The sequence below is a fragment of the Euprymna scolopes genome, chromosome 21 (genome assembly GCF_053919585.1).
Source record: "Euprymna scolopes isolate OS-2025 chromosome 21, ASM5391958v1, whole genome shotgun sequence".
NCBI classification, from domain to species: domain Eukaryota; kingdom Metazoa; phylum Mollusca; class Cephalopoda; order Sepiida; family Sepiolidae; genus Euprymna; species Euprymna scolopes.
The window spans coordinates 54762421-54777805 of NC_136502.1; the positions used below are offsets into that span (position 1 = coordinate 54762421).

Here is a 15385-nt window from a genome sequence, read left to right on the forward strand (position 1 = left end):
GGTCTTTGCTTGCAGTATCTGCCGGAACAGATACTACACTTTGAGATATTAAATCTTTTATTCATGTTAAAAAAAAATACAGAAAAAAATCAACGATGAACAAAAAACTTAGGCACATGGCCAACTCAAAAGGGGGGATTTTGGGGGTCGTTGGTCATCCTTGTCACTCCAGAACTAAACAAAGTCGAAAGTTTCTCCCAGCTAGTATCTTCTTTCACCATAATACCGCATTCACCCTTTCATATTGGGGGACGTCCTAGTTTTGATCACGGCCCGAAGGCCACGGACGTGGCCTATTCGTGACCTAAGCTTCAGACAGAGATCAAATCTCCTTTAGTCATAATAAGTATAAGAGTATAAGTAATAGATTAGTATAGTTTCCACTTCAGATGGACAGAGACCAAAGTCACTCCATAATATAAGAAGCATTTTGTGTGCGTGTGCATGTGATAGTGTGTGCGTCTGTCACAATTTCTTAAATAATGTAATACATACATAGCGAAATTTGTCTCATTTCGAAATATTAGAAATCTTTAGTTTTTAAGATAATAAATTATAAACAAATAAAATGGATGTAATGACCGGAAATTGAAACTGAAAACTTAAGACTCTGACCTTCTTAGATTTTCTTATACATAAATCTTAAAACATAAACAAAATAATTATAGCTTTTACGTGATGTCATAAATTTGATTTACGTCATGTTTCGAAACACATCTATAAATATATAGTGCATCCACATAGTTTTTTAACTAATAATTTGTATAAATATTAGATAATTCTAAAATTTATCCTTATATTGTGAGTGGATCTATCAGCCTAGCAAAAATAGGTAACTGATGGGGTAGCAATGTTTTTGCTAGTCTCTTTTAGTAATAGATTACGTTGTTTTTTGTTTTTGTTTTGTTTTTTTTTTAGATTAAAAGATGATTCCTACCTAAAGATTTTTCTTCATATTCTTCAGCATCCAAATTTGCGATGAAAGGGCTCTTCTCTTTTCGGTCAATTTTTTTCTTTTTGTTATCTTTCTTCTCTACTTTGGGCTGCTTCTTGTCTTTCCCCTTATCCATGTTGGTCTGTCAGGTTTCAGAGGAAAGGGATCGAATTGCACAAGACAATCCAACAAACTTTAATCTGCATCATAGAAAACAATCAATTATAATAATATAAAGCACATTCTTTATATGTTATATTAGAGAGAGAGAGAGAGAGAGAGAGAGAGAGAGAGAGAGAGAGAGAGAGAGAGAGAGAGAGAGAAATTAAAAGTAACAAACCGAGTTATGTGTTCATCAATGTTTCGTCTTTATTTCGAGATTTCCTCTGGAAGACGAAACATTGATGAACGCATAACGGTTTGTTCCTTTTTATTTCTCTATTTCGTTGGAATACTATTTCCATTATTCTCATAATATATATATATATATATATATATATATATATATATATATATATATATATATATATATATATATAATTTCATTTAGGGAATTAAGAAATTCTGTATCCCGAGGTTCTACTGTATTATCTATAATGTAAACAATCTTTACTTTACTTGATATGGCTCTTACGTGAATGTTTTTTTAGCTAAATTAGATTTACTTTTCTATAGCCTATAAACTTGCTGATTTACTGTATAAATTTGATTATTGATTATCTTCACTTTAATCTTGATCCTATAATTCAATTTTCTATTTGGTGTCCAATCTCTGTGCTGATAAAGAAGCTTTATTTCAATAAAAATTTGTATCGTCTCAGAAACGATCGTACACAGATTAGTTGTTTATGTTAAACTAGCAGGGAGACTCGACGTTTCTCGGGATTGAATGAGGATCAACAACTGGTTCATACTCCCATATTTTATTTTCATTGAAATCAGTAAAATCGCCCTTTTTCAATCAAATCGATTGATTGCTTGTTTTAGTTGGGGACTCACCATGGTGCACCAGGAGGTAAATTTACATGCCTCCTCCCCAGTGATTTAGTCTACAATACATCGTAGTTTACATTGCACTGTAGAGAACCTACTACTGATTTTATAAAATTATTTTTATATAATGGCTTGCATTCAAGTTTAAAATGTAAAAGTCAAGTATCATAACTCAATTGTGCTCTAAACAGAAACATTCATTTCAAATGCGTCCCTGTGATATCAAAAAACCTACTGTTGATTTTATATGTTGGGCCTTTCGGCTTGTGCATAATAGAACGTCTTAAATGCATTTGTGATGTAAGGCCGTATAAGACGTTAATTTTAGTCAAAATCGTCTGTTCCTTCTTTCATCAGATTTTTATGATTATCGATACTTTCGAAGACATTCTTATACAAAACCTATTTAAGAACATTGCCAGACACATAAAGTACATTTGTGCAAAATTTGTGGAAAATCGGCCCAGACGTTAAGGAATACATACAGAACACACGCACGCACACGCACACACACCACACACACACACCACACACACACACCACACACACACACACACACACACACATACACACATACACATACACACACGCACACACACACACACACACACACACACACACAGTTTGTTTTATATAACAGTAAAGATTGTTGGAACATACATACATGATTATTACTTAAATCATATTACCTTATACCTATAATATATATATTTTATATATAAGTTATGTTTTGTTGTTATTTTTAGCAATAATGGCAGCTGATGAAAACTATCTAATAGCGATTCACTTCCTAAATGATTGACAAGAGTTAACTCCCTTCTATGCATCGCCTATTTATTTGGTTATAGATAAAACACTTTATGCACATGCAGGTGTTTTGCTGTTCTTTCATCTCTTAATATTCAGCCATGCCGATAGCTGTACTTCGAGGAATTTTGTGTACGTGTGTGTGAGTTCCTTCCCTATGGACTCCGAAACGGCTCGGCCAATTTTTATGAAATTTTATACAAATGTACTTTATTTAGCTGGCAGTGTTCTTAGATAGGTTTTGTATCCGAATGTCTTCGATAAGTATCAATAATTGATAATCAAAATAATCCGACGAAATAAGAAACAGGCGATTTTGACCAAAGTTAACACCTTACACAGCCTAACATCACAAGTGCATTTGAGAAGTTTTATTACCACACAAGCCAAAATGCCCGACACATAAAATCAACAGTAGGTTCTTTGATATGACATGGGCCTATTTGAAATGAATGTTTCTGTTTAAAACACAATTGAAGTATGATACTTGACTTTTTCATTTTAAACTTAAATTCAAGCCATTATCATTGCACAAGAAGAAAGGCCCAACATAAAATAAACAGTAGGTTCTTTGACATGACAAGAGTGGGTTTGAAGTGAATATTTCTGTTTAGAGCACAATAGAACCATGATACTTGACTTTTATGTTTTAAACTTTAATTCAAGCCATTATCTGTAAAAAAAATATTTGAAAACAAAAAAAAAAAAAAACAACAGTACATTACCTACAGTGCAATGTTGACTACACTTGGCCTTTTGGTAAAGATCAAAGTGTAGTATCTGTTCTTTAGATGCTGCACTTCCATTTCTTGTTCTCTTTCGGTGGAGGAGAAATCCTTCACGACTGAGACAATTTTTATTTTTGTACCTTTTCTCCACGTTAAAAAACGACCCTGGTGTCTAACTCTGTCCTGTGGGGAGGCATAGTAAATAGGTACAATATATTGTGGACTAAGTCAATGCAGGGAGGCATGTGAAGTTTCCTTCTGGTGCATCGCGATTGGTCTCTAACTAGAGTAGGCAAGCATTTGATTAAAAAATGGGCGATTTCACTGATTTCAATAACAAGAAAAATATGAGAGTGCATGTGGATAACTATGTTATAGCTCTATCTCTATTCCTATATCTACTATTATCTAAAAGTCATTGTGTGTGTGTGTGTGTGTGTGTGTGTGTGTGTGTGTGTGTGTGTGTGTGTGTGTGTGTGTGTGTGTGTGTGTGTGTGAGTTCCTACCTTATAAGTTCCGAAATGGTTGAGCCTATCTTTTGCAAATTTCCCACAAAGGTAATTTATATGTCTGGTAGTGTTCTTAGATATGTTTTATACAAAAATTCATCCGATAAGTATCGAAAATCAAAAAAAAAAAAATCCAATCTTAAAAATAGTCTTTCTTTCTTATAGATAAAAATGAATTTTTACGGGGGGATATTTTAGGTTGCACCGGCAAGGGAGATAATAAAATCTCAACAAAAATTTCTTCTTAGAAAAAAAAATAAATTTGTTGACATCGGGAAACATAGGTCAGTTGTAGAGCATTCGACTACAGATCAAATGATCCCATATTCAAGTCCGTGTGTACCTCACTATTGTATTTCAATTTTCTCTTATTAATGAATTCAAGTTATGATAAAAGAAGAGGTGCCATTTAAAATAGCCACAAATCATTTCTTTGTTTGCATATTTTAAAACTAAACATTAATCAGAAGTGACTTTTCCAGGGCAATTATTGTCAAACCCAAACATCAGCTGATGTGATATTGTAAACAAACACAGATGGAATTTGATGAACGACATTATCATTATTATTTATTTATTTATTATTATTATTTTTTTTTTTCTTTGCGAATTAGTCCATTGGGCAAATTATTCCTCGTAATATATAATATTCAATAGAGGATTGATTTTATCATGCAATTCTATTATGCAATCTGCATAAATCAAAATATCATGCTTAAGCATATTGCACAACCAAACAACGTTGGGTGCCCAGCTAGTATATATATATATATATATATATATATATATATATATATATATATATATATATATATATATATATATAATTATATATATATAATAATATATATATATATATATATATATATATATATATATATATATATATATATATATATATATATATATATATAATTGGATATATCTTTTGGTGAGAGATCTTTTCTATGAATATCACTTTTTAGTAAGTTTTTTTCAAATTTTTGGATTTCCGTCTTCCTTCTTTTGGATTTACTTTATTGTTTTTGTTTCGTCTTTTTGTTGCAATTTGTAATAATATCTATTTACCTCTGATGAGTTGTTTGATTACACAATGAACCGTATTTCCCATCACTACAACGAAACATGGTTCTATTTGAAATTCTGTACAGATTCCTAAGTTCAACAGAATGATTTCCGAGTTTGACAAGATACACCTGAAGAAGTTCGAGGGTTACATTGACCAAAACGTTGTGACATTCAAGTTCAGACAATAGTCTGAAGAATCCAAATAATATGAATTTTGTTCTTTTTTTTTTCTCCAACTTAAAGTCAATTACCACTTAACACCCATCCTCCGTCTATATAAAAACTTTTTTGAAAGCAGTAAGTGAATCAATATTATTTTATAAGATATTTCATCTCACCTGTTTTTTGCTCCATGAGAGTGGCAAAATTAGACAAATTACAACAAAACAACTACCTTAAAATTCAATACAGATTTTATTAGTTCCTCGGTTGCAAAAAAGAATGCTCGTTTTGCCTCTGATAAAGAGTTGTTAATAACCTCAAAAGGTGATGCAGGTTCATCTGTCTTTGTTATGTTATGTTGTTATGATGTTTTCTGATGAAAAGATACAATTCTCACCTTGAGACGATATTACAGAATTAATGTTCATTGAAGGAAAGGTCCTTTATAACAGGTTGGCAATTTAGACCTCAAAGTCTCTTGGAAATCCATATGATAATAATTGAGCCTAATTATTCAGGTGTAAAATGAAAGTCTCAAGGAGACACACATACTAATATCTTAACCTAATCATTTAGGCTTAAAATCAAAGTCTCAATGAGACGAAGGTTGGAGGCTCCAAAAATGCCTCATATGTGGTGGGTGAGGTCTATTGATCCTTCTTGTGCGGCTGTCTTGGTTGGAACTAAAAAGGAAAGGATCGCATGCAAAAAGCCTGCCAAGGTGAATCGCCCTGCAGCAAATACAATCAACCAATTTGATTGGTCTAAAACAAATACAATGGGAGGCATGATGTAATTGTCAAATTTCTAACAGTTACTTTTGATTTTTTTTCTGCCTTTTTTTATATTTTTTTACTTTATTTGGAGAGAAAAGGGGAATGGGCTCAATTTAAAAAAAAAAAAAAAAAAAAAACACTAATATAAACCTAACCTAGATATTTATTTCTCTCCCACTGCAAGAAATGTGACATTAAGATCGGAAAATAGGATTGTCCCTGCAAAAGATGCATGTGCAACCCCATCAGAATTTCCTGACATAGGTGCCTCAGGCGATTAGCAATAAACTAACCCTTTCTCGAAGAGAGAAGGCGAAGTCTGGGAGGGTAGAACTTCTGGTTTTTTCATTTCTATGTTTTAATGCCGTCTGCCTTGGACATTTCCGCTTTGTTCTGTAAATTACAATCATATGGCTCCTCGTTCATAAAACACCGAAAAAAGAAACATGGCCGCCAGCAATTAAAACACTGAATTTGTGTTAGATTTTCAACATGTTCAAACATTGTGAGAAATTCCATTTTACAACACCATGTTCTTGGTTATAAGCCACCTACACACATTCTAGTAGGCGGTCTGTGATTGGTTAAAGGCGCCAAGTATCTAACTTGGCTCTTACAAACTAACCAATCACAGACCGCCTACTAGAATGTGTGTAGGTGGCTTATAACCAAGAACATGGTGTTGTAAAATGGAATTTCTCACAATGTTTAAACATGTTGAAAATCTAACACAAATTCAGTGTTTTAATTAAGAATTAATTAAGAATTAAGAATTAATTAAGAAAAGAAAGATAACTTAAAGGCGCCAAGTATCTAACTTGGCTCTTACAAACTAAGTTATCTTTCTTTTCTTTTTCAGTCCACAATGAACACTCGGCATAAAAGGGACTCACCAATAACGGCTCCGAGAAGAATGTCTTATAGAGAGCGGGGCTGCCACTATTGCTTCACGTTATATGACCTAAATGTTTGGTGAAAAAAAGGACTTGAATCTCTACAAGCAGAGACACCTTTAATTGTGCCGAAGATATCTCAATTAGAGAATGGCATCCTTTGAACATTTTCATCGTGTTTATATCAACTAAATATTTGAACTTTCCTCAATTCAATTAGAGTCCCAAGGGACTCGATTTATACCTAATTAAAGGCACCTAGATTCTTGCCGAGAACACCATGAATTACCATAGATCCTTTCAAAGGAATACGAACTACCACTCCACCAAAAGGAATTAAACTAACGGCTCCCTATCTGGGAGGCAAAACTGGCCCACCATGGATTCCATGAACAAAGCTTCTTTCTTAGAACTGCACGCCTGTGGAACTCTGTTCCGTCTGCCTGCTTCCCACCTGACTACAACTTGGATGTCTTCAAGTCCAACGTTAACAAATTCCTAATGAACCGCCCCCTTAAGTAAACACTTCATCAAATCTCCACACTAAAGTAATGTACTTGCAATAACCCTTATCCCTGAGTGGCTTCCGGGCCTTGATAAGTGGTGACCACTGTGTAAAAAAAAAAATGGACAATACCAGAACCAATAACTTTTCTTTGCTGTTATAACTGAATAAATTTTGAGTTTGAAGGTATAGCCTTTGTAATGTGTGGATTTATTTTGCCTCTGCCAGGGAGTATTGAGTTTGTGAGAATTAAATTTCTCACAACATTGAATTATTATTTTAATTTATGACAAGAAATAATTTAAGACTAATGATCGAATTTATCTAAAAATTTTGGTGAAAATCACTCGAAAATATTAAATATTACTTTCCCTTTTGTTTTTAAGAGAAAATAGAACATGCGTTTTCTTTTTTCTTTTAGATCTAAAACAAAGCAGCATTTTCCGTGCATCTATGCTGAACACGACCACAAACGCTATGTACAAACAAGGTTAACCTCAAGTTTAGTCACCTTGTGTTTACAAAGGCTTTACTTGATGCAGAGCCGTCGGTTGCAAAATGAAACGAGGTTTTGTATTGTTTTGTTTTTTGTTTTTAATTTATTCATTTATTTATTTATTCTAAATTATACGTCTTTAATAAACAAAAGAACAAAAATATTTTTGTTCGATTGCTTATTTTAAAAAATACAATTTCAAAAAAATTATGAAAAATGAAAAAAATGTTTGTATCGCTTCATTTTGCAGCGGACAGTTCTGCATAAAGCCTTTATAAAATACGGGGTGGCTAAATTTGAAGATAACCACAAAAATTTTATAGCAATAATAAAAAAAAATATCACGTACCCAAACAAAACAATAAATAGCCACAAACAAAATCGAGTTCTACGTCATCTTGCATATTGTTACCAATAGCAACCAAAATGCTTTTCAACTTTTTTAACGATAGAGTTATCTCCCTTCTAACGACTATTAAACAAATTGAACACGTTTTTGTTTTGTTTTGTTTTGTTTTTGTTGTTGTTGTTGTTGTTGTTGTTGTTTTTTCCTGTGCAAAAACCGATTTGAATGACACAATATTTTGAAAAAAGAAAGCTTCAAAGCAGTTTCAGCAGCTTTACAGATCGGTAGATTGATATAAGTATTTATTTATTTATTTACAATTTATCAACTGTTAACTTTTCTACACATTACCAAGTCAAATACCTATTTTTAAAATATGTGGGATAGGATAGTCGATTTTTAAGAATAGTTAACAGAAAAAATGTGACAGAAAAAAATAATAAAAAAAAATGTTACCACAGTCAATAAGAATTACTTTTCCAGGTGCTTGTTAGAATAAAGTCAACAGACCGATTTTTTAATATGTTGTTTTAAGCAGAAACAACAGTACTTCCTAATTGGCATGTCGAAAATTGTAATATATTCAAAAGTTACGAAAATTCATTTAGTAGAAAATTATTTATAGTTAAAAGTAATTTTTACAGAAAACTGGAAATGGCATTTTCCCTAGATGTGAATACATTGGAGATTGCGAATACAGGGGATATACTAATCTCCGTTTTCACCAGTTTCATAGCTTGCGTACTGTTTTAGCATCGTTAGCCTTTTTTTTTTTTTTACTAAAAACACAATAGCAGTTGTTCTACTCAATGAATTTTCGTAATTTTTCGTTATATTACTATTTTCGACACGACAATTTAGTAAGTATTGTTGTTTTTGCTTAAAATCACATTTTAAAAAATCGATCTGTCGACTCTATTTTAACAAGCACCCCTTTCTAATTACATGGATTAGAGATTTTGTGTTTTATAATGTATAAATAAAAGCACTTTCAAAGCGCTTTTATTTACATTTATATCTGAAATTGTGGTTGTGTGAGTGCCAAACAAAATATCGAGAAAGAAAAAAAAAAAAGAAAAATGATAACTGGTAAATAAAAAAAAAAAATTACTCGCTTCAGTCCTCATTTCCATTGAGTGATTTTTCGGACAAAGGGCGAAGAAAAAGCTGTTTTCCAGGTCGGTAGTACTTCGTGAACAGTAGCCTGAGATCTCGGAAATTTTCTGTTTCTATGTCTATCCTTGTGGTCATGTCACTAGTAAGGGTTCTGGAGGTAAACGTTTCATCTGGGCTGAGGTTATCCTCCTGATAGTCAGGGACCCGAACCTTGGATTAACCACTAAGGAGGCTGTCCTATCAGCCGGTGCAAAGTACCAGGGCTGCTGTATTACCATTTGGTGAATGGATTCTGGACCATGCAGTAGTTTCTGGTAGGGCCTCTCGATGCCATACTAGTGGGTAATTGTTACGGATTTACCTTATCATGTGCTGCAAAAAAAAAAAAAAATTTCTGTCTTTTTCTCTCTTACTTTCCCTCTCTGTCCTGCTCCCACCAAGTCCACAAATCCCAAACCTCAACATGACAAATCTCCAGAAAAAAACCACGAATAAACCTAGAACCCCATCCTCCAATGTAGACCCCCTACTACCATGTCTCCTTCTCCAACATCAGGGGTCTACGTTCCAACCTTCCAGAGGTTGAAACACAATTACAGGAGACGAAACTGGACATATTCTTTCTAAGTGAAACTGGCATAGGGCCGACTACTTCCATAGATGAGTTCATAATTAAAGGATATTATAACTTAACATCTAAATCTGACCCCCAAGATCGCCATGGGCATGGAGTGTGTGCCGACATTAAAGATGGCTTTCCATGTGGTAGGTATATCTCCAGAGAAGATCCTAATTTACCTTATATGTGCTTCCGGTTGCACTAACTTACACCACTGCATTTATATTTGCCCTTTATCGCCCCCACAACAGTGGGGTTACTATCTTTAAGAGTATATCTGAGAAAATTGACCACATACTGTCTGCTCATCCTTCGGCTAACATTCACATTTGTGGTGACTTCAATGTCCATAAGTGGAATGGCTGACCCACTCAAATAAGACAGATGATGAGGGGAGGTTCTGTCATGATTTTGCCATTGCCTATGACCTCACTCAGATTGTTCACGAACCCACCCATGTGCCCGATACTACTGGTCAGTATGCAAGCCTTCTAGGCTTTTTTTTCACAACTTCCCCTGAGCTATGTTCATGTTCTGTTCTATCTCCTCTGGGATCTTCCAACCACTCCGTTGTATCAGTTAAGATAAAAATGAAATGTAATAAGTCTTCAGACGTACCTCTCCACCGTACTGTATATCGATACTCTATGGCTGACTGGGATAGCTTCCGTACATTCATATCTGATCTACCTCTGCATTCCATGTTTAAAAAGGATGTGTCCTCTATAGTATCAGACCTGATCGAATGGTTAATTGTGGGCATAGACCGATTCATACCATCCCAAAAACTCCAACAAAAACCTAACAGCCAGCCATGGTACTCCCTAGAATGCGCTGCTGCCATCGTGCACAGAAATCATTTTTTCCATAGCTACCAACGTAATAGATGTACTGAGACTAAAGCTGCTTTCAGGACTGCTAGCAACCACTATAAAAGAGTAATAAAAAATGCAAGAGAGCTATATGCTCAGCCCGTTAAATCCAAAGTAGCTGAGCAGCGGCTTGGTTCCTACCAGTTTTGGCAAATAGCAAACAGGAAACTGAACAGAAGCATGCGTTCTATCCCAACTATTATCAATGGACCTGAGGTCATCTCGTCAGCATCAGACAAGGCCAGACTATTTGCCAAGAACTTTGCAGCTAATTCTACCCTAAGCGACAAAGACCATCAACTCTCCATATTTCCTCCTATAACAGACAACACGCTATGCAACATACAAATATCTGTGCGTGAGGTCGCCAAGCTAATCAAGAACCTTGATTCCAGTAAAGCAATTGGCCCTGACAGCATTGTTGGAATCCATATTAAATAAAGAAGTAGTCAACTACCTCAGCAGAAACAACCTTCTTAATGACATGCAATATGGTTTCCGCTCCACAAGATTTACAGCAGATGTGCTAACGGTTATATCTCATAGGATTAGTGAATCTCTTGACAAAGGCTTCCTTTCCAGGGCAATTACTCTTGACATATCAAAGGCCTTCGATAAGGTATGGCATAAGGGCCTACTTCACAAGATTTCCAGCTACTGTATCACTGGAAATGTTTTCTCAATTATTAAATCATTTCTCTCCGATAGGTTCATAAGAGTAGTGGTTGATGGGCAGAAATCAGAGGCCCACAGTATTAATGCTGGAGTCCCTCAGGGGTCCATCCTAGGCCCAACTCTCTTCCTGATCTACATCAATGATCTCCCAAAACATATACTTAAATCATTCGTTGACATCTATGCTGATGACACGACCATCTATGGCAACACATCAAAAGCTGTAAATGACAAAGTTCTCTCTGATTCTCTCTCCTCTGATCTTGAGTGCGTGGTACAGTGGGGGAAGAGGTGGCTGGTTACTTTTCATGCATCCAAAACTAAGCTTTACATCATGAACGCTCTGATCCTCTTCTGGTATCAATTGAAATGGATGGCTCTCGTCTTGGGGAGGCTCCATGTTTTGACAAGCTTCTGGGTTTGACCTTCACTCCTGATCTGAAATGGAACACATACATCAGGTCTGTTGCCAAGGACGCTGGGAAAATGGTGTGATCCTTCTACCGCTCCAGAAGATATCTCACTACTGATGCAATTCTCTATCTGTATAAAAGCCAATTACGTCCAAGGATGGAGTACTGCTGCCACATCTGGGCAGGAGCTGCTAAAAACAGCCTATCCTGCCTTGACAGAGTACAAAATAGACTTTGTGGCTTAGTGGAGGGTGCCCTTTTCTTTTCCCTGCAGCCTCTCTCCCACAGAAAAGATGCTGCGAGCCTGTCTTTGTTTTATCGTTATTTCCATGGCAAGTGCTCGTCTGAGCTCCAATCTCTGGTCCCCCCTCGCCAATCTTTCACGAAAAACACCTGCTGAAACTACTGTCATTAATTTTCCCCACTCTTTATCTGTGCCTAAATCCAAACGTAGATTCCATGAACAAAGCTTCTTTCTTAGAATTTCACGACTGTGGAACTCTCTTCCGTTGGCCTGTTTCCCCCCTGACTACAACTTGGATGTCTTCAAGTCCAACATAAACAAATTCCTGACAAACCGCTTTCTTAAGTAAGACACTATCAAATATCCAATACTAATGATTACTACGATACTATCTCATTGATTACTGTACACGCAATAACCCTCATCCCCGAGTGGCTTCCGGGCTTTCATAAGTGGTGACCTCTATGTAAAAAAAAAAAAAGATTCCAAACAAAATTCCAGATTTAGTGGGGAAATCACTAAATTGGCAACACCAGTCGATAGTATAAAATGCAAGGGAGGTAACGACGTTAAACTAAGCAACTAACGGGTATTCATGAGATAATTTTGTATGTCGAAAACGTATGCAATTTATTAGATGATAGTTTTTCTTTACTAGTCTCCCCACGAGAGCAGTGTTAGACACAAGGTCAGTTTTTAATGTGGGTAACTCTAGCTCTGGATAGGAACAAAAATAAAAATTGTCTTAGTCATGAAGGACTCCTCCTTTTATTTTATTTTGTTTTATTTTTATTTTTTATTTTATATTATTTTATTTCATTTTATTTCATTTTATTTTATTTTTATTTATTTTATTTTTATTTTTATTTTATTTCATTTTATTTTATTTTTATTTATTTTTTATTTTGTTTTATTTTTTATTTTATTTTATTTATTTTATTTTTATTTTATTTTATTTTTTGTTTTATTTTATTTTTTTATTTTATTTTATTTTATTTTTATTTTATTTTTTATTTTATTTTATTTTATTTATTTTATTTATTTTATTTTTATTTCATTTTATTTTATTTTTATTTTATTTTATTTTTATTTTATTTTTATTTTATTTTTATTTTATTTTATTTATTTTATTTTTATTTTATTTTTTATTTTATTTTATTTATTTTATTTTTATTTTATTTTATTTTTTGTTTTATTTTATTTTTTTAATTTTATTTTATTTTATTTTTATTTTATTTTATTTTTTTTCATTTTTTTAAATTTATTTTTTTATTTTATTTTATTTTATTTTTTGCTTGTTAAGTCGACAGATTGATTTTTTTTATATATTGTTTTAAGCAAAAACAATATTCTGTACTCAAGTGTCATGCCGAAAATAGTAATATATCCAAACATTACGAAAAATCAACGAGTAGAAAGTTATTTCTAGTTAAAAGTAATTTTTATGGAAAATTTGGGTAAAACTGCATATTTTTAGACATTATACAGTAGGCAGTAGGGGGCTATACACAGGGGACATAACTAAAAAGAATATTTTTGATTACTTGTTCGTAGCGGCAATATTTGTCTATACCAATAGATTTTTTTTTTACGAAAAACAAAATAGCAATTGTTCTACGCGATGAATTTTCATAATTTTTGGATACATGACTATTTTCAACATGACAATTAAGTGTGTAATATTGTTTTTGCTTAAAACGATATATTTTAAAAATCGATTAACATCTTTTTATGGCATAGGAAACGTTGATCTCGTTGATCTTGCCTTTCTGGCGGGAACAACTTACAAGAAATTCTTGCTTGTTTTTTATTTTGTACGCATAGTTTAGCTAGGAATACACTAACCTCGATAGGATTTACTGTGAGGTGTTGTTATTAATTCCTTTTAGGTATTATTGTTGTTGTATATATGTGAGTTTATTATAAGGGTTACTAAACAAATAAAATAAAGCAAGTAAAAAGCGACACACTAGTTTAACAGATATGTGGCCATGTAGATACCTCTCTCACTATATTGTATAGTTGCTATTCACTCTTGACACCGAAGCTCTTAAAATTTTTTTTTTTTTTTTTTACATTTTCACCCCAAACAAGGCACATTGCCACTTTGGTGTAGGGAGCTACTATCAGGGGCAACAACTACTGGGGTACTATGTAGGGATTTGGGCAGCAAGATGTTGGTTCACGTTGCACTTGAACTTCTGCACGTCAGTACAGTTGGGGAAGCAGGGACCTGGATGGAATTCCAAAGTCTAGCGGTTCTGGGGAAGAAACTACTGGAGTAGAAAGATCTTTTACATCTAGGGATCTCTACAGTGTGGGGGTGGGATTTTGCAGCCTGTCGGGTCAATCGAGGGTGTTCACCTCGTGGGGGCACAAGTGCTTGCAGTTCGTCAGAGCATTCACCGTTAAAATCCTTGTAGAACAGGCAGAGGGATGCAACTGTTGGTGTTTTACGTCTTGGGGAGAAGGTCATTTTTAGTCTTTGTTGAAGAGTGAGGATGTCACAATAATAACACGGGTTTCTGGTTCATCATGTAATCAATTTAAAGGGTAGACCTATTGTCAACTAGCCTAGTAACCTCTTCTCTCCCTATTGGACTCTTAAAGTACTTGGATATGGATATTTGCCTCTTCCATGCATTTACAATCTGTAATTACATATTATATTTCACTCATGGAGCAATGTATACATTGGCGATAAGAAAACTATATACATACGACGCAACTTCCACCCAAACCGTTTTCTTGTGAATTTTAAACAGTCTTTTTTGAGATGTTGATGCGGCATTATATTTCTCTTCTTGTCTCTAGTAATGGCTTTTCTAGGCGAGATGAAACGTATGGACTTAATTCTATTTCTATAGTACAGAGTATTGTTGCTACATCTGGGATGGTGCACCAACCATAAGTCTCTCCCTCTTGGACAAGGCTTCAAAGAAGTGTCTTTATTTTAATAATTCCCACACAGTCTACTAGGCCCTTGTCTCATCACCAAAATGTTATATCCCTCTATTTCATTTGCAGACTGTTAATCTCATTTTCATAGTTGTTGTTTCATAACGTTTTGGTTAACTATTCCTCTGGCCTTCTGCAACGGGATAGGAATACTGAGTCTCTAAACTCTATCCTCATTACTGCCTTCCATAGTTGTTGTCATCCCACTACGTTTTGGCCAACTAATCCTCTGGCCGGCTTTGGGTAGAATTATAACCAGTATCTTCAGACA

General features: G+C 34.2%; 1 protein-coding gene across 4 annotated transcripts in view; it reads right to left on the reverse strand.

Moving 5' to 3' along the window:
• Positions 1 to 8352, reverse strand: part of LOC145242375 (leucine-rich repeat-containing protein 71-like) — a 124076-nt gene extending 115724 nt beyond the window's left edge. For all 4 annotated transcript variants that reach the window (XR_013862721.1, XM_080105379.1, XM_080105378.1 and 1 more), the window contains exons 1-2: positions 8221 to 8352; positions 938 to 1134 (exon numbers count right to left, since the gene is read on the reverse strand). Coding sequence is in view for 3 of the 4 variants with exons in the window: in XM_080105379.1 (XP_079961505.1) it covers positions 938 to 1070 (133 nt within the window). In the remaining variant the exon portion in view is untranslated. The remainder of the gene's footprint in view (positions 1 to 937; positions 1135 to 8220) is intronic.
• Between the last annotated feature and the right edge of the window lie 7033 nt (positions 8353 to 15385).